The 20,187-nt window shown below is 40.1% G+C and overlaps 2 protein-coding genes across 2 annotated transcripts; both read right to left on the bottom strand.

The window, feature by feature from the left end:
• Positions 1-1,521: 1,521 nt before the first annotated feature.
• On the bottom strand, positions 1,522-18,744 carry LOC137291873 (uncharacterized). The gene is made up of 3 exons (XM_067823416.1): positions 18,497-18,744; positions 3,597-4,504; positions 1,522-3,130 (listed from the first exon to the last, which is right to left on the bottom strand). Exons 2-3 carry the CDS (start codon positions 4,282-4,284, stop codon positions 2,577-2,579), a joined length of 1,242 nt encoding a protein of 413 aa, XP_067679517.1. The 5' UTR covers positions 4,285-4,504; positions 18,497-18,744; the 3' UTR covers positions 1,522-2,576.
• Positions 6,745-8,056, bottom strand: LOC137291874 (uncharacterized). The gene is made up of 2 exons (XM_067823417.1): positions 7,618-8,056; positions 6,745-7,376 (listed from the first exon to the last, which is right to left on the bottom strand). The coding sequence occupies exons 1-2, from the start codon at positions 8,051-8,053 to the stop codon at positions 6,841-6,843; spliced, it is 972 nt and encodes a 323-aa protein (XP_067679518.1). The 5' UTR covers positions 8,054-8,056; the 3' UTR covers positions 6,745-6,840.
• Positions 18,745-20,187: the final 1,443 nt, after the last annotated feature.

Below are 20,187 nucleotides of genomic sequence, written 5' to 3'. Positions count from 1 at the left end.
ACTTCCAGACTTCCCATTTATATACTGAAGCAATTCTCGATTTTCCACGTCATTCATTCCCGTTTGAGACTTGAGCGTGGCGATTCCCTCAGATTTGAAAGATATATTTTAGATAAGGTTGTTTGTTTGGGTAGCTACCAGACTTTCTTCAAGTTTCCCTTTCTTGTTGATTCTAGTATTTTATCAATACAAGAAGTACTATATACTTCTGTTTGAAAGGGTAGGGTCTAAATTCAGTACTGTATAGGGTATACATGAAAATTACATGAATTAATTGATCAATTAAGCGGATCTGCCAATCTTGTATCTATCTGCAACGGGATAAAAACCTGTGCATGACGCCACCAGTAGATCAGACAGATTTATCGATTTGTATAATTCGTTTTAGTGTTAGATGATATGCTTATACTTTCCCTTTCCCTTATACTTTCCCTATACTTTCCCTATACTTTCCCTTTCCCTTATACTTTCCCTTTCCCTTATACTTTCCCTTTCCCTTATACTTTCCCTATACTTTCCCTTTCCCTTATACTTTCCCTTTCCCTTATACTTTCCCTTTCCCTTATACTTTCCCTTTCCCTCATACTTTCCCTATACTTTCCCTTACGACTTTTGGAAGTTATCGACATATTTGCTATCACATAATACACTTGACAGTATATATAGTTGTTATTAGCAGTAATATATGTTATTACTTTTTGCCATTTTACATTTGCCGTGAAATATATAGTGTTTCATATAACAATGAACATAGTGAAAGTGTAAGGGTCAGCAGTAGAGACATCTTCCTGTAAGTAATCAAACATACAGTATTGATATGTGTTCATATTTATATACTATTTGTTTTCCTGATCGATGTCACCTAATGTATTGGTGTGCTATATTTTGACATGATGTGCTGAATGAAGGAATTGTATACGATCATCTTTTTTCTACTTTCATATACATACCTGTGACTCGAATACATCGATAAGGCGAATTTATTACTCGGTCCCCAGCGATTCGACTCATCAGGGATCTGACTGCTACTTTGGAAAATATAATGGGCGTGATACATAAGCACTTTTCCAGAAAGTTGATTTGAGTTGGGTTTTAAGTCTCATACTCATTCTTTCAACTACTGTTAATTTATATTCTCATTGACATCGATAGTTTAACAATGTTACAGAAGCATCTGAGTGAGATTTGCATTTGCGTTTAAGGTCGACCAAGGCGCCCTTCTGTCCATCGTACCAATTACCACACAAGGTAAGTCTTTTGAAATAACCGGAATCCACCTCTATTTTGACAAACATCTCGGTTTCAACGAGGCATGCTCTTAATCAAACGTCCAATTTTTAAATGTTCATATCATCCCATTCTTCATGGCAAGACGGGCGGTGCCGTGTTCGTTGAGAATGATCTGCGTTGATGAAGGTGGCGTACGCGCCGTCCAAGGATATTACTGACATGGTTATTTTTCTGTTTGCTGATGATCTTGGCAATATTTCTTAAAGTTTGAATAATGTACGGAACAGTAAATGGGTAAGAATATTTTATTATAAGCACAATTTCCCACTGTATACATTATTTCCCACTAATCGGATGGCCCGAGTCTGTTTGTGCGGATCTGATCAGGGCACTTGAATGTCAAGGTCACTTATGGCCGACAAGTGAGTAGGATTGCCGGCGATTTGGGGAAAATGCTTGCTTACTGTCGAGAAAATTACATGTTGATGTTGAAAGAAGTTTTCCGACCCGCGGAATGCCGCAGCCTATCGAATCCAGCCCAACGCTGGTGCTGTGAACGTGACTGGAATTAATAAACGAATTTAAAAGGTGAGTTTTCGCCGTATTGGATGATCCATGATTTTTCAGTGAAATTGCGGAGGTAGCTGTTTTCGATGGTTCGTGGCGTATAACATTTGAAATAACGATCCGATTGTGATCATCTATAGCTCATTTTGTAGGGAAATTATCTGGCTTTCGACCCGTTTGGCTTGACGGCCTTAAACATATATTTTACGCGATGACATGTAATTTTGATGGAGGAGAGGGTGGTTTCTTTGTAACATCCCTTTCCTTTTATATAGTACTAGGGTAGGGTCTATACACCTATATGTCTTTCGAGCGCCGTTTGTAAGCGATACAAGCTCCTGTGGTAGTGACCAAGACAAATGACGAGGAAACTGGGGGCTGTCCTTTTCCTGTTTTGACTTACATTACGAACACCTGCACAACCTGCTAGGATCATACCGAACGACCTTGACATTGTTTCATCTTTACAACACTATGCACTCAATATTCCAAGTACAACTCACCTAGTATGCAGTTATGCAAACGTACGGTAACATGTGGGCAAACACTTCATTCTGTGTACAAGACGTGTGCTCAAGCGTCGAAATTATCACGTGACCAGATCAGATACACTGTGTCATGTAAAGCGATACATCATGGCGACCAGGTCAAGTCGACCCTCATACATTCGTCCTCGCAAGTTATACGCCATTTGACAGAAATACATTTGAAGCCAATGTAATCTACAATTTTACAGCACCACAAAACTTACATATTCCACACGACAATACAAGACCCAGCTACCAAACACCAGTATCACTAAGCTCCTGTATATAGTTCAAGAGAATGTTGGCCTTCACGACATTCACTCCCAACGCATAATGTGTCCCATCAAAGCTTCGCACGCCCTCCGTCATGTTAAATGTCTTTAAAACAGGTATCTCATACTCCTTGAGAAACTTCTCCATGTCTCGATTAAATCGAAGGACGTGTGGTTTGGACTGGGTATCTGAACGTTTCATAATTCCTGGAGCATTCATGTCAACAAATAATACCTTTGGCCAGAGAATGCCAATCTTTCGTAACCTGTCCAGAGTGGGCTTTAGATATCGCATCTGAACGTTACTCGAGTTATAATTTTCATGAATACCTATACCAACTACGAACAAGGTCCTCCGGTCAGCTAAGCCTTCTGTGACGTCATGGATCAGTTCTGTCCAGCGTCTACTGACGTAGTGTTTCTTCCAGCTGATCTTCACCCTGCCTCTGCATATATTCGTTGGATTTGCATCCAGTCGTTTTCTGCAGTATTTTTCCTCGTACATGTTCATCCCCGAGCATTTAGATTTCAATACTGAAAATGGTAAAGAGGGCTTTACAAAACATTGACCTGTATGTATGACTATACAGTGTAATCACGAGATGCAGAACATTTTCCTCAGATTTGAATTTAGATGTGCTAGGATATGACACGATGTTGGTGATGAAATTTTAAACTTTGTGGATGAACATCTTCTTTATCCGGGTGATGAGGCGTTTCGATACAGATTCTTGTATCGCTATCAAGCAAGTGTATGCTTGTTTTCAAGATGCACCATTGAAGAATAGGGTTTCATTATTTAGTTCATTTAAGCGACAGTTAGGAACAAGCAGTCACACCACTTAAAAGCAAGTGAACACTAATATCTGCAACAAAAAGCTGACTAAAAGAATTCGATACATCCACTTTACTGCGATTAAGAAAATACTTACTGTACTCCTGCCCCCCTAATCCCATAAACACACAACTTAAATAGACAACCCTGTCGGATAATACGTACTTTTGGATTCTGTTGGTTTAACACCGCCATCTTTGAAGTTTCCTCGAACAGTCATCAGAAAGCCTGTGTAAATGTGCCGCACGAGGGAATCTCCAATGAAGCGGATGGTTCCGCCATCCAGCAAGTGGCAGGCTTGATTGGCACTATATTGTTGTAGCCGACATCGGGGATCGGAGGGGGTCCAGGTGGAATATTCTGCATGAATCTGCTGTCGGATATCCCAACAATTTTTACACCGACATTGGGCTTCTGTCTTTTTCACACACTTGAAGTTGTAGCAGCAAGGGGTCCGCCCTGTGGGACTGCAAATCGCTCGAAGGAAAGTCGTCACGTTTGTGTAGCCTACGTTGCCGCATCGATTGTCAGGCCTCTGGAGGGATTTGGGTACTCCTTTGTGGTTCAAGGCCATGTAATAAAAGGATTCTGACTGTCCTTTTTGAGCCTGGGTAAGCTTTCTCGTCCTCCAATGACCCTGGGTCATGTTTTGCAGAACGCTTGGACATCTGGATTCATAATTGTCAACTCTTATGGGATCAGGGTGCTGATATTCTGTATTTTTGGAGTCCAATGCTACCTCTAAATCTTTGATTGGCTGAAAGTGTGAGCTGATATAACCCATTACAAACAGAATCACGCCAAATACAGTGACAAGCATGCCTCTGAATGAGGCAGCGTATCTTGTTGTCATTATTACAATGTAAGAAAGCTATCTCGAAGGTAAAGGGAGACAATCTCGTCCTGTGCTCTCTTGCAAATTATGAATCGTTGAAGTTTTGTTACACCCGGCCAAATCCTCTTCTGCTCAACTTTACATGTGATGATTTCGTCAGGACCAAAGAAGGGTTTTACCTAATCTTCACGTCATTCTCCATTCACTTTTCCCGAGGCAGTATGCTGCTACGACACAGCTGAAAAAGAAGATTAAAATTTCCTTTGACTGGTCTTGCATGTATTTGTGACAGGTGCCACAGTTTTTGACAGGGTACTGTTTGCGATCACTGTTTCAAAGTGCTTCATTAATACTACTCATAATAGAGACCGATTCGCTTTAAGTAGAGGTTTCTGGTTTATGAACATGGAAAGGGCTTTGTCCCGTCATTTACAACGGTATAGTTAACTGTAAAGAAGCAAGGACATGCCTACAACATAATCATAAAGAATGGCGGCGCATATGCGTAAGTGAGTTTCGCTTTACGCCGATTTAAATAGTATTCGAGCACTATAACGGCGGGGGTAGTGTCTCACTAGAGGAGATCAGAGGGCGCATGTTTTGGGACAGTTGGGTGGATTGGCTCATTGCTTAACGCCACACTCCGCAATATTCCATCTATGTGGCCGCCATGGGCGGAGGATCCAGCCTTTTGAAAAAGGGGGGTGGGGGTGCAATTTTGTCATTTTTATCTTCAATGGGAGGGCGGGTGTCATGGGCGGATCCCCCCTCCCTTTCTGGATCCGTCACTGGCTGCGTTCCGTCAATAATCAAGTCTGGACAATTCAGTGATCAACAGCGATCTACGCAAGTGGGACACCACGGCATATGTCAACTAAGTTAGCGAGTCTGACTACCCGATCCCGTTGGTTGCTTTTCACGACAAGCACGGGTTGCAAAAGGGTAATTTCAACCCGGATCTTCACGGGTGTGTGGGGAAGGTAGTCCTTATATGTTTCTGGGTTGCGTGTTAACATGCAAGTTGTGAGTCACAGCAATGTTGTTTGATCAAAACATAACACCTAGTGTTATCTAGCTGAAATTTTATAACATTCTTTTTTTTTCTGGCAAAACGCCATGATGAAGCTTGAATATTTAACGAACATGTCTGGCCCGCATGAAGTCAGTCCACATCCTTACGTGGTCCTACTGTGCTCCGTCTAGTGGCGAATAGGATCTGTTTTGTTGGGCAATCGGTTTAGATTATATAACCAAACAGAAGTATATCCTTATCTAATGTGTAAGAATGATCCTCAACCACCCACTGCTTCACATACAGCAACGGTCTAAGTCTGTCCCTTTTTCAATGTAATAGGCGTTTCATTGGTCATATTGGTCGTACATCTAACGACAAATACATGAAAAAACCAACCGTTTTACATCGTCTTAATGTTTAGAATGATGTTTCAGCATATTGTATTCGGCCAAAACTTGGTATTCGTTTCCAGTGGCGTTCTAGATGTGAAATATTAATTCAATTCAAATGATTCATTCCAGTTTTTAAGATATGACATACCCTTTTGTTTGAAGGGATTAGTATGTCAGCAAATCACAAGTATGCGAGAGACTGTTGTATGAGGCAATATATTCATGTTTTATCACAATCTTTTATGTATCTGAACCTTGCACATCACGGTACCATTGTATGTTTGTCCCGAAATAGGCTAGTATCTCGGACAACCCCATCGGAACAAAACTGGTTTGTGTCTTTGTCTTTGTTACTATAGCGACTTCCAACATTCGTAACTACTCATGTCATCCAGGCAAGCCGGATGGCGTTCTTCTTGTAGGTCACGGAAAGAGGCGAGTAATTACGAATGCTGCTTGCAATTAACCCAACACCAGGGCCGATTACACACACCCAGATCCGTCACACATAGCAAACGACTGCCTCTGATACGTCAATTCCATTCAATACAATTCATTACTCGAAACACCACCAACGGTGGTACATGAGAATACAAAATTACTATATTCAAACAAATTAACTTGTAAAGATGGCAGGTAAAAGCCAAAATGAATTAAAAGTTAATGTACCTTTGTGGACTCAAATATTACATTGATATACATAGCAAGATTTCTAAGATAGCATGCTTGTTTACACGAGAACAGTTTGACGACTTTCCGCAAGATGGAGGCTGCATGAGAATTACATACATTACACATACGATATTCTCTAGGAACATTTGCCCGACGGCCAACTTCAATAGTGAGATGGTGACTACTTGTTTTGAATCTTAAAATCGGGGAAAAGATGATTGGGAAAATATAAATCTGTCAAATTCTATGTTGGTTTCTAAGATATGATGAAAAGCAGATCTGGAGCTCAGTATCACTGAGGTATGGCCGATTCACTGGATCAAATGACATATAGTCGTAGTAGACTCGAACTGACGTGTCCTCGTCGATATATGTTAATTGAAAAAATAATAACACGAATACATTCAAAGACCATATAATATACAATTATACAGCAACACAAAACGTATATATCCCACACGACAATATGTTGTCAGGTTTAACTATCACAATCAGCTACCAAACACCAGCATCACTGAGCTCCTGTATATAGTTAAGAATAACGTTGGCCTTAACGACATTCACTCCCAACGCATAATGTGTCCCATCAAAGCTTCGCACGTCCTCCGTCATGTTAAATGTCTTTAAAACAGGTACCTCATACTCCTTGAGAAACTTCTCCATGTCTCGATTAAAAAGAAGGACGTTTGATTTTGACTGGGTATCTGAACGTTTCATAATTCCTGGAGCATCCATGTCAACAAATAATACCTTTGGCCAGAGAATGCCAATCTTTCGTAGCCTGTCCAGAGTTGGCTTTAGATACTGTATCTGAACATTAGTCGAGTTGTAATCTTCACGAATGTCTATACCAACTACGAACAAGGTCTTCCGGGTATTTAAGCTGGCAGTAACCTCACCGATCAGTTGTGGCAGGTTTTTATTCAAATTGAGCTTCACCCTGCCTTTACATATATTCGGCCTTGTGTCCAATCGTCCCAAACACGCTGTTTGTGTGAACATGTTCATCCCAGAGCATATTTTCTTCCACACTGGAACATGGCAAAGAGGGCAGTTCAAATATTGTTTGGTTTCTTTGATTAAATACTTGTGTGGCATCTCCATGGATATTTTTTTTATGTAAAATATTGACCTACAAATTTTCTTCATAACATCACCATTTTCGTACAAATAATTATAACTTTATCGGAAAAGTAATCACTTATATCAGCAATGACATGATGGATTAATGATTGAAAATACATACTTTACCGCTATTACGCAGATTCTTACCTCTGGTGTCGCTGGGTCTAATGCCGCCATCTTTGAAGTTGCCCCGGACAGACATCAGGAAGGCTATGTAAATGTGTTGCAAGAGAGAATCTCCAATGAAGCGGATGGTTCCGCCATCCAGCAAGTGGCAGGCCTGACTGGCATTATATTGTTGTGGCCGACATCGGGGATCGGATGGGGTCCAGGTAGGAATATTCTGTCCAGGTGCCATCCAGTGACCTTGTGTCATCTTCTGCAGAACGCTTGGACAGCTGGATTCATAATTGTCAACTCTTATGGGATCAGGGTGCTGATATTCTGTATTTTTGGAGTCCAATGCTAGCTCAAAGTCTTTGATTGGCTGAAAATGTGAGCTGATATAACCCATTACAAATAGCGTTGTGCCAAACGCTACCGCTACCATGACAAGGAATAATGCACTCTGACTGGTTGTCATGGTTACAATGCCACGCTAATGTTAAACATGTAGCGAATCACGGAGAAGGAATACTGATGACGGAAACTGAAGTTGTTTTGCAAATTGTGGATCACTCATTAATTGCTTCTTGATTTGACCGGCACCTCTTATCTTCATAATGATCTGTTGTGTGTTTGCACAAGACTATGATTGCAATCGGCCTTTGATGCATCACTGACTGGACATTCCTCACTCATGAAACTGAAAAAACAGTTAAAGTTTCCTTTAATCAATTTACGTTTCTCGTAACCACCACTAACACGAAAGAGTCAGTTTTCGCAACAATACGTGATTGGACACTCCATGTCGCTGTGTGTCAAATGCTCACTATTATGAGTTTTAACAATTTTATGTTCTTTACAAAGCAGTTTAACAAAAGATTTTTGACACCCCCTAACCACCCAAAAGAAGAAAATCAAAACAAAACAAAAAAAACGAAAAATATACAACGTAAAAAACAAAAGAAACAACAAACAAACAGGAAAAAAACCCAACAAGGTTCAGTGGTACAGATACAACAGCGAGATTTTAATGTTAGTACATTTACAGAAGATTATTTCATATTGTTCAAGCGATAAGTAGCAATGCATCGTACTCATGTCGTACATACACTTCTACAACGATAGAGTAGCCCTATTTGTGGCAGATATCATGCAAAAGTAGACTTGTTATGTGAATACTATAACCTTAAAAAATATACCTGACCTGTAATGCTACACGTAGACTAGTCTGTCCATGGAAGTTGACAAAGCCACACTTTGTGTGGATTCCGATACCAGATGGACTGACTCCACAACCTAAACCTGTTTCACCACGAAAGACTAATGTCAAATACAACATGTGGCATCGCTTACAAAATCAGGTGTCATTTGTCAAAAACATAATATATGGCCATTTCAAACATGCTAGACGATGATAGGAATAGATTTATCGTTCTTGTTATCAATTATTTGCACAAGGAAAGAATTCGTGCGGACAGTTGGGCCATCCCACCGGTCCTTTCCTTGTCGCTTTTTAACCAAAGACTGGTTAAATTCAGTTCAGATTATCTGAAAAGGTACTTGCCATGCGTTATTTGACAGACTAACATATAAAGACGAGGCACTGCCCTAAAAATGTAACAATGGACATTTTGTAAACTACTGTAAATATTCCTAAAATTATCCTCGAATAAGATTTCGCACAGTGAAAGTTGTAGCTTGAAGAGACTGTCTGTTTGAAGCGAGAGGGCAGACGGGAGTGTCATTCATTTCTTTTTTAATGAAAATGAGCACGGATATTGCGCTGAAAACCCGAGAAATCAGAACTAAGGTGGGATTTGAATAATATCGTACACCCAGAGGACACGGCGAATTTGGGCACCATAGGAGATTCACGGTTGGCACCGTGACTACACAAGAGATCATTGACGTCATCATGTTTGTTTCCTTTGCATTCTGCGTAAATTGAGTGAGCGAGTGAGTTTGGTTTTACGCCGCTTTTAGCAATATTCCAGCTATATCACGGCGGGGGTCACCAGAAAATGGGCCTCACACATTGTACCCATGTGGGGAATCGAACCCGGGTCTTCGGCGTGACGAGCGAACGCTTTAACCACTGGGCTACCCCACCGCCCCATTCTGCGTAAAAGTACATAAGGTGGGATTTGAATAATATCGTACACCCAGAGGACACGGCGAATTTGCGCACCATAGGAGATTCACGGTTGGCACCGTGACTACACAAGAGATCATTGACGTCATCATGTTTGTTTCCTTTGCATTCTGCGTAAATTGAGTGAGTGAGTGAGTTTGGTTTTACGCCGCTTTTAGCAATATTCCAGCTATATCACGGCGGGGGTCACCAGAAAATGGGCCTCACACATTGTACCCATGTGGGGAATCGAACCCGGGTCTTCGGCGTGATGAGCGAACGCTTTAACCACTGGGCTACCCCACCGCCCCATTCTGCGTAAAAGTACATAAGGTGGGATTTGAATATATATCGTACACCCAGAGGACACGGCGAATTTGGGCACCATAGGAGATTCACGGTTGGCACCGTGACTACACAAGAGATCATTGACGTCATCATGTTTGTTTCCTTTGCATTCTGCGTAAATTGAGTGAGTGAGTGAGTTTGGTTTTACGCCGCTTTTAGCAATATTCCAGCTATATCACGGCGGGGGTCACCAGAAAATGGGCCTCACACATTGTACCCATGTGGGGAATCGAACCCGGGTCTTCGGCGTGACGAGCGAACGCTTTAACCACTGGGCTACCCCACCGCCCACTATTTGCATATGCGGCAAACTCTGTCTCTTTCTCTAGTCATCTTTATATTTGTAAACATTATTTGTTATAATGATCACAGTGAATGGTTTAATGAGAATGAAGACCGGACCAATAATCAACTTGGTGTTTTTAAATATCAGCGGTCCACGATCAGGCTGCAGATGTATGACAACACAAATTAGTGTACACACTTTAGAAGCGTCGCAAAGGCACAGTGATTTTCTTACTTTCATTTTCTCCTACGGAGGACTTAGTATCTCCTGTTTCACGATTGCATTTACTGTTAGAGCCTACTGACGTGTGTTTCATTTACTGTTACATCCTACTGTTTCTTTCATTATTAGTCATGTGCTGAACTAATTGTTGCACATTACTGTCATGTGTTAAACTAATTGTTGCACATTACTGTGTGGTGTCATGTGTTGAACTAATTGTTGCTCATTACTGTCATGTGTTAAACCGACTGTTACACTTTACTGCCGTGCGTTTAATTTGCTCTACTATTTCGTGTTTCAGTTAGTTCACTGTAATATGTTGCACTTTCTGTTACGCTATGCTGTTATGTACAGTGTTCCCAGAAATTATTGACAAAATCTTTGTTTTTTTTCCTAATGATGCTAAGATTGGAAAAAGGGCTTTCACTATGCACTAAGCATACTAAATAAGGGAGACAACTCTTGAAGGCTTAGAAGGCAGCTCATTACGTCAAGACTTATCTCCCTTGTCTGAGCAGACGGCTTCCTGTGTTGACATGGCAGAATTTACAGCAAGAGAGAAAAGAAAGCTCATTCTAGATGATTTTGAAAGGGGTGAGGCTGATGCTAAAGTGTTAGCTTGTAGACATGGTATTCCTCTGTCTACAGTATACAGAACTTTGAAGAATATTCAAACAGGAACCGGGATAGAGCACAAAGCAGTGGCAGGTCGGCCTAAGAAATTCAGTGTTGTGGATCGCCGAAGACTTGGGCAGATTGTGAGTAGGGGCAAATTGAAAAGTGTTGAGAACATCAGAAATGAAATGATTAGCAGAGGAAGTCCACAGGTATGCAATGAAACATTTAGGCAGGAATTACAGAGACTTAATTGGGTGAAAAAACGTGGAATTCTCTCGCCGTTGATGAAAGATGCACAAAAGGAAAAACGATTAAACTGGTGTCGGGCTCATGAAAATCAAGATTGGGATAATGTTTTCTTTTCGGATGAAAGTTCTGTTTGGCGTTTCCCTAATTGTGTGAAAATTTGGACCAAAGATACTGTCAAACCTGTCTACCAGCGACCAAAACATAGCCCGAAGTTTCACATGTGGGGTGGCATATCGGCTCGCGGAGTGACGCCATTGTGTGTTTTCACGGGAAACTTGACAAAAGAAAGATACGTTGACATTCTAAATGGTCACCTTCTTCCGACAGCACAAACATTGTATGAAGATGATTGGATTTTCCAGCATGATAATGACCCAAAACACACTGCGCGCTACACAAAACAGTGGTTGTCGGGCGAAAATGTTCACGTTTTAGACTGGCCCAGTTACAGCCCAGACCTAAACCCAATTGAGAATGTGTGGGGAGTCATGAAGGGCAGAATAAACCAAAAGGGACTGAGAAATATTGAAGATATGAAGGCCGAGGTGGTCCAATATTGGGATACCCTGTCACACGATTACCTACAAACTTTGATGGGTAGTGTGCCTAGGCGTATTCAGGCATGCATTCTGAGCGAGGAGGTCAAACAAAGTACTAAAACAAGAGTGAGACTGTAAAAGGATGATGTTTTAACATGTTTATGTAAGTAAAACGCCAGAAGTTAATAAACGTAATGAGTTACATGACGCAAAATGATTCTCAATAATTTCTGGGAATACTATATACCTAAGGGGTCGTTGCACATGGGCCATAATCTGTGTGCTCACCCCTGACGCACAGAACCATCAGTAGCAATCATCTTTAACCATCAGTAGCAATCTGTGCTTGCTTATTCCCATGATTCACAAGTATGTAGACCTTAGTAGCTACGTCGGGATATGAAATATTTGTCAACAGCATTCACAAAACTATCGCAGTGGTTAATCGTTCATTGAGAATGGAAGTAAACAGTTTGCCGAAACAAGTATCGAAATTGGACGGTATGAATTTGGATCATCGGCGTTTCCCCTTCTCTTATAGATAGGCTTAATAATGCCTGTAAGCCATGCCTCGAGTAAAATACCAGTATTTAGTATCAAATTGAAATAGTCAGTATATACAGCTAATAATGCTGGCGATGATGCTATAAGGTATTCATTTCGTATCATATCTAAGCCTAGTGTTTTGTATTTTCTTAAGTTTGTTTAAAGCCGACAGTACTTCATTCGCAGTCATAACTCCATTTAAAATCAAATCGTCATATTCTGGAGTATCTTCAATATCAAATTCTCCATTCTCATTTCCACTTATTTCCGTTTCCGGAAGTAATCATGAATTTCTTCAAGAGATATTTGATCAGTGCTGTGCATTTGTCACGGGTTTAACACTTTCCAGTAATGTCTAGGTGACGGTTTGATGTTGTCTGGGAAACTTTTCCTGAGAAAATGCAAGTTCTGCTTTAGATATTTATTCATGCATCGCTAATATTCCCTACTTTATTGACGTAACATGCTCCTGTTGTTGCCACTTTTGTTTCTTGAGTAGACCTATGCATTCTTTGCTCGAAAGAACTGACGTCGCTTTAGTGTACATTTTTTACCAAACCACGGTTTGCTGAGTCGCTTTGCCTTACGTTTGATAGTAGCGTTTTCCTTATTAGGAGCATGCCCGAAAAAAGTCCGTGCTGATTCAAGAAGCACGTGGCTAACGAGTTTATTACCTGAGTTAAATCACCTTGACCTGGCTATGCTGACCATATTTTATCAATGACTGTTTACACCATGCTGCTGCAGTTCGTCTTTAGATATTGGCACTTTGCTATTCTCAAACTTGTCCGGCTCCTTCTAATAGCTTCGTTATTAATGTTTACACACGGCACACTATCACAATCAACTTGATCTTGAAACTGATTGATACCGAGACTGAAGCTTAAGGGGACAGTGCACATATGAGAGTATGGGACAAAACATCTAGAAGATCTAGCAGAGGACAAAACATAAACAACAAAACATAATCAACAAGTTGACCCACCCCGGTGTCAAATTAACACAAGATCAAATTCCTTCTTATTGGTTTGTCTCAACCATTGTACAGCATTCGTACCTAGTACCAGTTGCTGATACACTTGTCGGTGCGTGACTCTTCGCATCTTTCAGTCTTGCTCGAAGTAACGATAGCAAATGAACTAACTGTACAACCAACATCTGGTAAACCCAAGACTTGAATACAAGAGCATGTCTAGTGTTACTGTCCAGATTTATCTGCCACTTAAGATTAAATACTATTTTGTATATGTCAAGCCAAAGGTTACACCACATTCACAACCTTAAAGAAATATGTTCAGCTGTTTAATTAAAAATATTCCGATTGTGATTATTTGTGTGTCTATGTATTGAAGATCTGGCGTGACAGCAAATGTTGAAAAAACATGCATTTTACCTGTATCATGACACAATTCTTGGTGTGATCAATCACCCCAATAAACATTACCGCGCACATTCGAAGTCATCTTCAATTCTGGGGTCATGTGGCAATATGCGTCCTTGTGCTAATATCGTCATATTGTCTCAGTGTCTACCTTTGGCAGGATACATATTATTCCAAATAGAAGAACGATTACATAACCTTGGCAAATGTCAAAATGTGGAGTTGTCTCGTTTTTTGGTAAATGTGGAATGTTTTGCTGGTGTTTGTATGGTCGACACGCCTGTCAGAAATGTACTCAAGTCACAAGTTCACTTCAGCCGCACCTCAGTGAACGCCCATTACTTGCCTACTTGCACGTTTATATGTTATTTATGACAACACATATCAACACACCACTTTACTAGTCAGGTTATAACTCAAAGGGTCTATTTTAACCGATTGTTTTATTATATGGTGCACAGATGCCAAGGATGGGTGGGCAGTGTCTGTCTGTCTGTCTGTGTGTGTGCGTGCGTGCATGCGTGCGTGCTTGCGTTCATAGACCATCTTTCAAAGGTCTAAGTGTACCAAAGTAGGCCAGACGCTGATTAAAAGTAAACTTACATGATGTGCTCACTCTTCACACACCCAGACCCTCGTTGCGGTTATCTCGCAGTTGACGGCCCCATTTGAAAGACACTGAACCAGGAGGTTAATTAGTTTAACACCTATGGGTATAATGGAACAGTCCAGTGTCTCGTGAGTAGAATAGGGATGAGTCTGAAAGTCTGAATTAGTTCGTTACTGATAAGTTTGATTGTGTGTAAATAGAACTTTGTTGGGATTAAATGATAATCTGCCTTCTTCTCTCAATTTCTTTCCTATCAATTCTTATCAAATATGAACACAGGTTTGTCACTGAGAGATTTGTATTTATTGATTGAAACATTTTTTATGCATTGAAGAAAAGGACTGCACACAAATTATCCAACTTTAAAAAAGTCATCTCTCAATAATAGGACAAGCAGAAGTTAACTGAGAAAACGTTCTGTTTGGGCGATATAGATAAATGGCTCTGTGTAATGATGGAAATAGATATTTACATATTTGAAATCAATCTCTTTTTTAGTAAATGAGAGACCTGCAATGCCACGTAAGAGAAGGTTGATAGCAGCAAGTGTTCTAAGTTTAACAATACTTTCTAAAGATTGTAACAGTTTACTTTTGCTGGTACAAAAATGGGCATCCGAGGAATCAATGAAAGACATTCTCACATTCATGGTCTCACTGATATGATTAATATTTATTCTAAATAAATCATAATTAAATGTACTCGTCATATATCTTAATCTTGTGGGCAAAACATTTCACTTCCTTATTCCATATGAATAATGTTTAGGTGCACATTTCTTTCAAGTGGATATAAGATTTAAATAGATGCAGAGTCGCAATTCTTAATAACTAAGGAAATATTAATCCATACTGTAGCTGCTGGTGGAATGAAAGATGATGTGGAATACCCCACTTTTGTATAAATTTCGCTAAAATTATTGAAGTTTCTTAACTCACAGCTAGTGCTGTTGCCTACTATAAGAGGGAGTAATTCATGAACAAAAACTGGTGTTGTTTTATTTAGTAGATACTTTCATTTCAGATGCCATTTTGACAATGTTTTCATTATGATGGTGTCAGCTCACGTTAGACGAGAAGGTTAAACCGAAATATTTATGAAAATAAACTGTTTTTATATTGCAGCAATGAAAATTCAACTTGTCTTTTGGGCCATCTCTCAAAACAAATGCTATAACGTCAGTTTTCTTGTGTTTTGTTTGGGCTGTACCATTGTAATGTGTAGGTAACGAGTAGTAGCTAATCTGTTCAGTGAATCGTCAATGTAGTTAAAAGGCGGCTGTGAACTGCCTTTCTACGTAATGGGAGGACACTCTCGTTGCAACCTACCCACCATACAAGCCCGACTGACCACGCACATGATTCGTTATCTATACCAGTAGCGAATATGATTCTTCGTAGATGATTTTGCCACATTCAAGAAACGTCATGAAGGGACACACCCAGATTCGGGCGCACACATAGAACCATTCAAACATTTGGTGAATAGGTACAGTCAAACTTGAAACTATCACGGATGACAAACTATTTAAAAAACAGTGCTAAAACAGAAGTTATCACTATTGTGTTGGAAAGGGGTTGATAAAAGCATAATACGTGTGTAGAACGATCACAAGAAAATTGACCAATACACAAATATCTACATGATCGAAAACACAAGCCAGGGGGACCAAGCATGTGTATAGGTAAATCACTCTTACAAGGTAGTTATTAAATATACTCTGCAAGGACTTTGCCCGAGCAAAGTTTAATGAAACAACTACCCTAGTGAGGGTGGCTAATCGACTTACACCAAGTGGGAGTACTTATGTAGAACGCGTGTAATCTATTAAGTATGATGAAGATTATCAAAATTACAATTTTATTTTTCATAATCGAAACAATTGCCCTAGTGCAGATAATTAGTCATGCTAATAGGACACTTCCAAGAACAATGGACATAACCTTCACTAGTGGGTTAGGTGAAGGTCATGATTTGTGTGATAAATTGTGCTCTGATAATTTGTCCTCAGCAAGGTTAGTGTGGTATATAGTTGCATGTTTTATTAGAGTCATATGATGACAGGCAGAAAAATGTATAATATACACTCAGAGCTACGGATAACGTTTTGGGCAACTGAGTTATGTACTCACGTGTGTTCATCTCAATCTAGTATCCTAATTTTCCGTTGAGTAAGCAAATATATTGTACCTTCCTAACTCAAACCCATTTGGGTATTTACTATTTCGAGTTAATTGTTAAAATATAATAAAGGTTAAATGTCAGCTGGGGACGGTGTCAAAGGTGTTAAAGTTACAGAATGTCTCCCGTGTCATAGCCTTGCTCCGAAACTGAAGTCTAGAGAAGTAGACAGTTCTAGGCACAGGATGTTAGACGAACAATGTCTGAATTTTATTCATAATGTTTTCGTGAATATTTAAACTATTAGCTATTACCTTCGAGACTTGTGCAGGGCTGTGCACAGTCTGCGTGTGAGGAAATTTGTTACCGTCATAAATTCCAAGGGCGGTTACAGCTTTCTGAGAAAGGGTTGGGGGACAGGGGGAGGTAGCACACTCTTGAGAAGGGGTGCACACTCTTGAGGTGGTGTGTGTCATTTTCATGAGAGTTTCAACGGTCATACAATAAAAAATCTTCAAGAAGAATGGCGGAGGGGGTGGGTGCACCCTTGCATCCCCCTATGGATTAGTGCCTTTCATAGACTCTGCAAGGGGTGTAAAGTCCACCATGTCCTCTCAAAGAATCAGCACTTTCATATTATCCATGCGCAGTACAGAAGCAGTGCGTGAAGATGAAATTTATCATTGCCTTTCGTAAGTACCTGCGCTGTAGTTTATTGGATCCCCAGATGGCCAAACAAGTTGTAGTTGGTGATTAAAGTCAAAGGTAGATAAGTTACTTGATTGTCCTTCACTTAATCCTAAGTGAATACAATCATAGCTAAACTATTAAGGGTTTGTTTTATCGTCGCCTGTTATTTCAGGTTAGAATAAAAAATACCCGTTTACGTACAACCCGTTTCAAAGCTCCCACAGCCAAGTTTGACTTAACATAAAATAGTAATTGTTATAAACTTTATTCCAGTGTAAGATGTGTTTGGTTTTTTTCCAGCTGAAACCGTCCTTAACAGCATAAGTTATTGAATCATTTTTATCTACTCAAAATTTATCTCTATTATTGACTTTAGAGGCCAAGTTTGAAAGCAAGAATTTATGGGGGCATTTTTGTCCCTGCCTCTTCCATAAACGCGCAAATTTAAGATGTTAATATTTTCTTTAATTTCATATTAGTTTTCTGAACAGATTTTATGTTTATTTTAAAAAATGTTTACCTATTTCAGATGTCAGCCTTTGTCAATGTCGATCGACTACGAGAAACATAACATTATTTGTGTCATACTAACAGTTGAATATAATTGAAAAGCTATGAAACACTGTAACCGACCTTTAGTGTTGGAGATCACCCTTATAGGTTGTGAGTGGTATGTCTTCAGAATGTTGCCTTCATTTTCATAATACATGTCTACATTCAGCTGTCGTGGAAATGTATTAGGTAATTGTGATTGTAAGTACTTTTCGGTGAAAGACGTAGCCAATGAAAATTACTCCGGGCTACAGACCAACTAACATACTGATTCAGGAATGAGTAATGATTAAATACAGATAATGAAATTGTAAACAATTCTTTAAATTTTCAATAAAAAACCCTTATACCATCTTTTCCCGATCATGTTCTGTATTCATTGTTAATTCGAACAACTGGGTGACAGTTTGGCCTACTTCGGGGTGCGGTCGGGTGTCAAGAGATAAATGTCCTCGTTCACAGACCCTATTGTCACCACACAAAGCTTGCGGATATAGCCGATGTCTTCAATTCGTGATAAGAACAGGATATCGATAAAGACAGTAAAACTATTTGACTCCAAGATGAAATCACCTCTGAAACCTCAAATCAAGTAATGCCGATCATAAATACATACATTTATACGTACCAGGAAAATACAAGCAGATGTAAAATGCGTTGTCCTGCCAGGTAAGAATGGGTCCCACCACATGCAAGTGTAATCCTCTTCACTGTAAAGACACAGTTGTCAGAGACCTATCCTGTCTGCTGTGCGGGGTCATTTTGACTTTCCCCCACCTTCAAAGTGTGTGACAAACATCCCATTCAAACAGGGCCACGTACGTCACTGCGACAAAGGTAATATGGCTCCCAACGGCCAACGCCCAACTGAAAAGTACCACTTTCAGATGGATGTGCTATAACTCGCATAACCTGTTGTCCCCGGTTAACTATCTTACTTACAATGAAAACAGTTATTTTGTGTGAACATATTTTTATTGCTGAAGAAATATGAATCTTAAAACTTGGAAGCATATTTCTGTAAATACCTCGTCAGGTCAGGGTTGACTAATGCTGGTTTTGTATGCAGTGGTGTGGACATGCGAGATGCACACGCCATGAACGCAGCGATACCCGACAATGACACGTGACACGGTGAACCAAACAGCGCCGAGTATTGTGAACGGGTCGTCCGTGTTGCTTTTGTACCAGGCTTGTAGTGTTGAAGACTAAATGTTTTGTGTGGCGATGTTATCCCAGGTGAAATGTTGTCAGTGGTGTGTGTGAAATGAAATAGTGCTATTTTCCTCCATAAATAAACGAAGTAACAACTGCTGAAATCGTTTGTTTCTGACAATGATGTCGTGATGTAGAATGTTTGTAGACGTACTGAAAGAACTATGATCATTTAGGTCATATATTGTTGCGTGTGAAAATATGTACTGTTTCCAATACTGGTTCAGTCTGGTGTGTTAAATTCTAAACATCCATACCAAACACATTTCACTCCTCTCACCCTTTGAAATCTCAGAGCACCAAATCGTACCACAGATAAATCACAAAACCAATCAGAAATCAGAAGACGGCCATATGAGTTGTTCAACGTTGACTGATTTTCATGTTGCAGCTCTTTTCTAACATTGCTACTGCATATATAGCGTAGGAGTGGTAGGGTTTAAGCGTTCGCTCGTCACGCTGAACACCCGGGTTCGATTGCCCACAACTGTACAATATGTGAAGCCCACTGATGGTGTCCCACGGCGCCACATAGCTGGAGTATTAGAGCGGTGTAACACTCACTGTAACTGGAGCGGTACGTCTTACACCATGCCGCGTCCATGTTGCACTGTCAATGAAAATGTGAACCTGTTGCAAATATATCACAAAATTAGTCATTGTGTTGTTAAAAGGTTAACTTCAGGGTGGGTTTAGATCTAGACATGTTAAATGATTCTCAACTCTATTTCCTGTTTCGCTCGTCATGCCGAAGACCTGGATTCGACTCTTCTCATGAGTAAAATGTGTGGAGCCCATTTCTGATGTCAGTCACCGTGACATTACTGTAACATTGCTAAAACCGGCGTAAACCTACTACTCACTCAACTCTATTTCCGAAACATCCATTCGACGTTAGGCGTAAGACAGGTATCTCACACACACCACGTTCCAGTCAAAACATTCAACGAGTACGCCTAAAATCATTTTCCGGGAATATTAGTATTGAACAGAAGTCGTTCATTGGACGAAAGATGGGACATGAAACATACTGGGTGTATTCTGACATGGCGGAAAGTCTAGCGGCACATAAGAACACATGTGACGGATATTTTCAGTTTTAGC

This window comes from Haliotis asinina, chromosome 7 (assembly GCF_037392515.1).
Source record: "Haliotis asinina isolate JCU_RB_2024 chromosome 7, JCU_Hal_asi_v2, whole genome shotgun sequence".
In the NCBI taxonomy this organism is placed as follows: domain Eukaryota; kingdom Metazoa; phylum Mollusca; class Gastropoda; order Lepetellida; family Haliotidae; genus Haliotis; species Haliotis asinina.
The sequence above is the reverse complement of the archived record's forward strand: the minus strand, read 5'-3'. Positions and strand labels throughout refer to the sequence as shown.

What these genes read in the sequence shown, in the direction of transcription:
- LOC137291874 (XM_067823417.1), bottom strand. Translation starts at nt 8,053, where the DNA reads ATGACAACCAGTCAGAGTGCATTATTCCTTGTCATGGTAGCGGTAGCG. An exon ending in TAGACCCAGCGACACCAGAG is followed by an intron (nt 7,377 to 7,617) that starts GTAAGAATCTGC and finishes GCCATGTTCCAG; the next exon opens with TGTGGAAGAAAATATGCTCT.
- LOC137291873 (XM_067823416.1), bottom strand. Translation starts at nt 4,284, where the DNA reads ATGACAACAAGATACGCTGCCTCATTCAGAGGCATGCTTGTCACTGTA. An exon ending in TAAACCAACAGAATCCAAAA is followed by an intron (nt 3,131 to 3,596) that starts GTACGTATTATC and finishes TACCATTTTCAG; the next exon opens with TATTGAAATCTAAATGCTCG.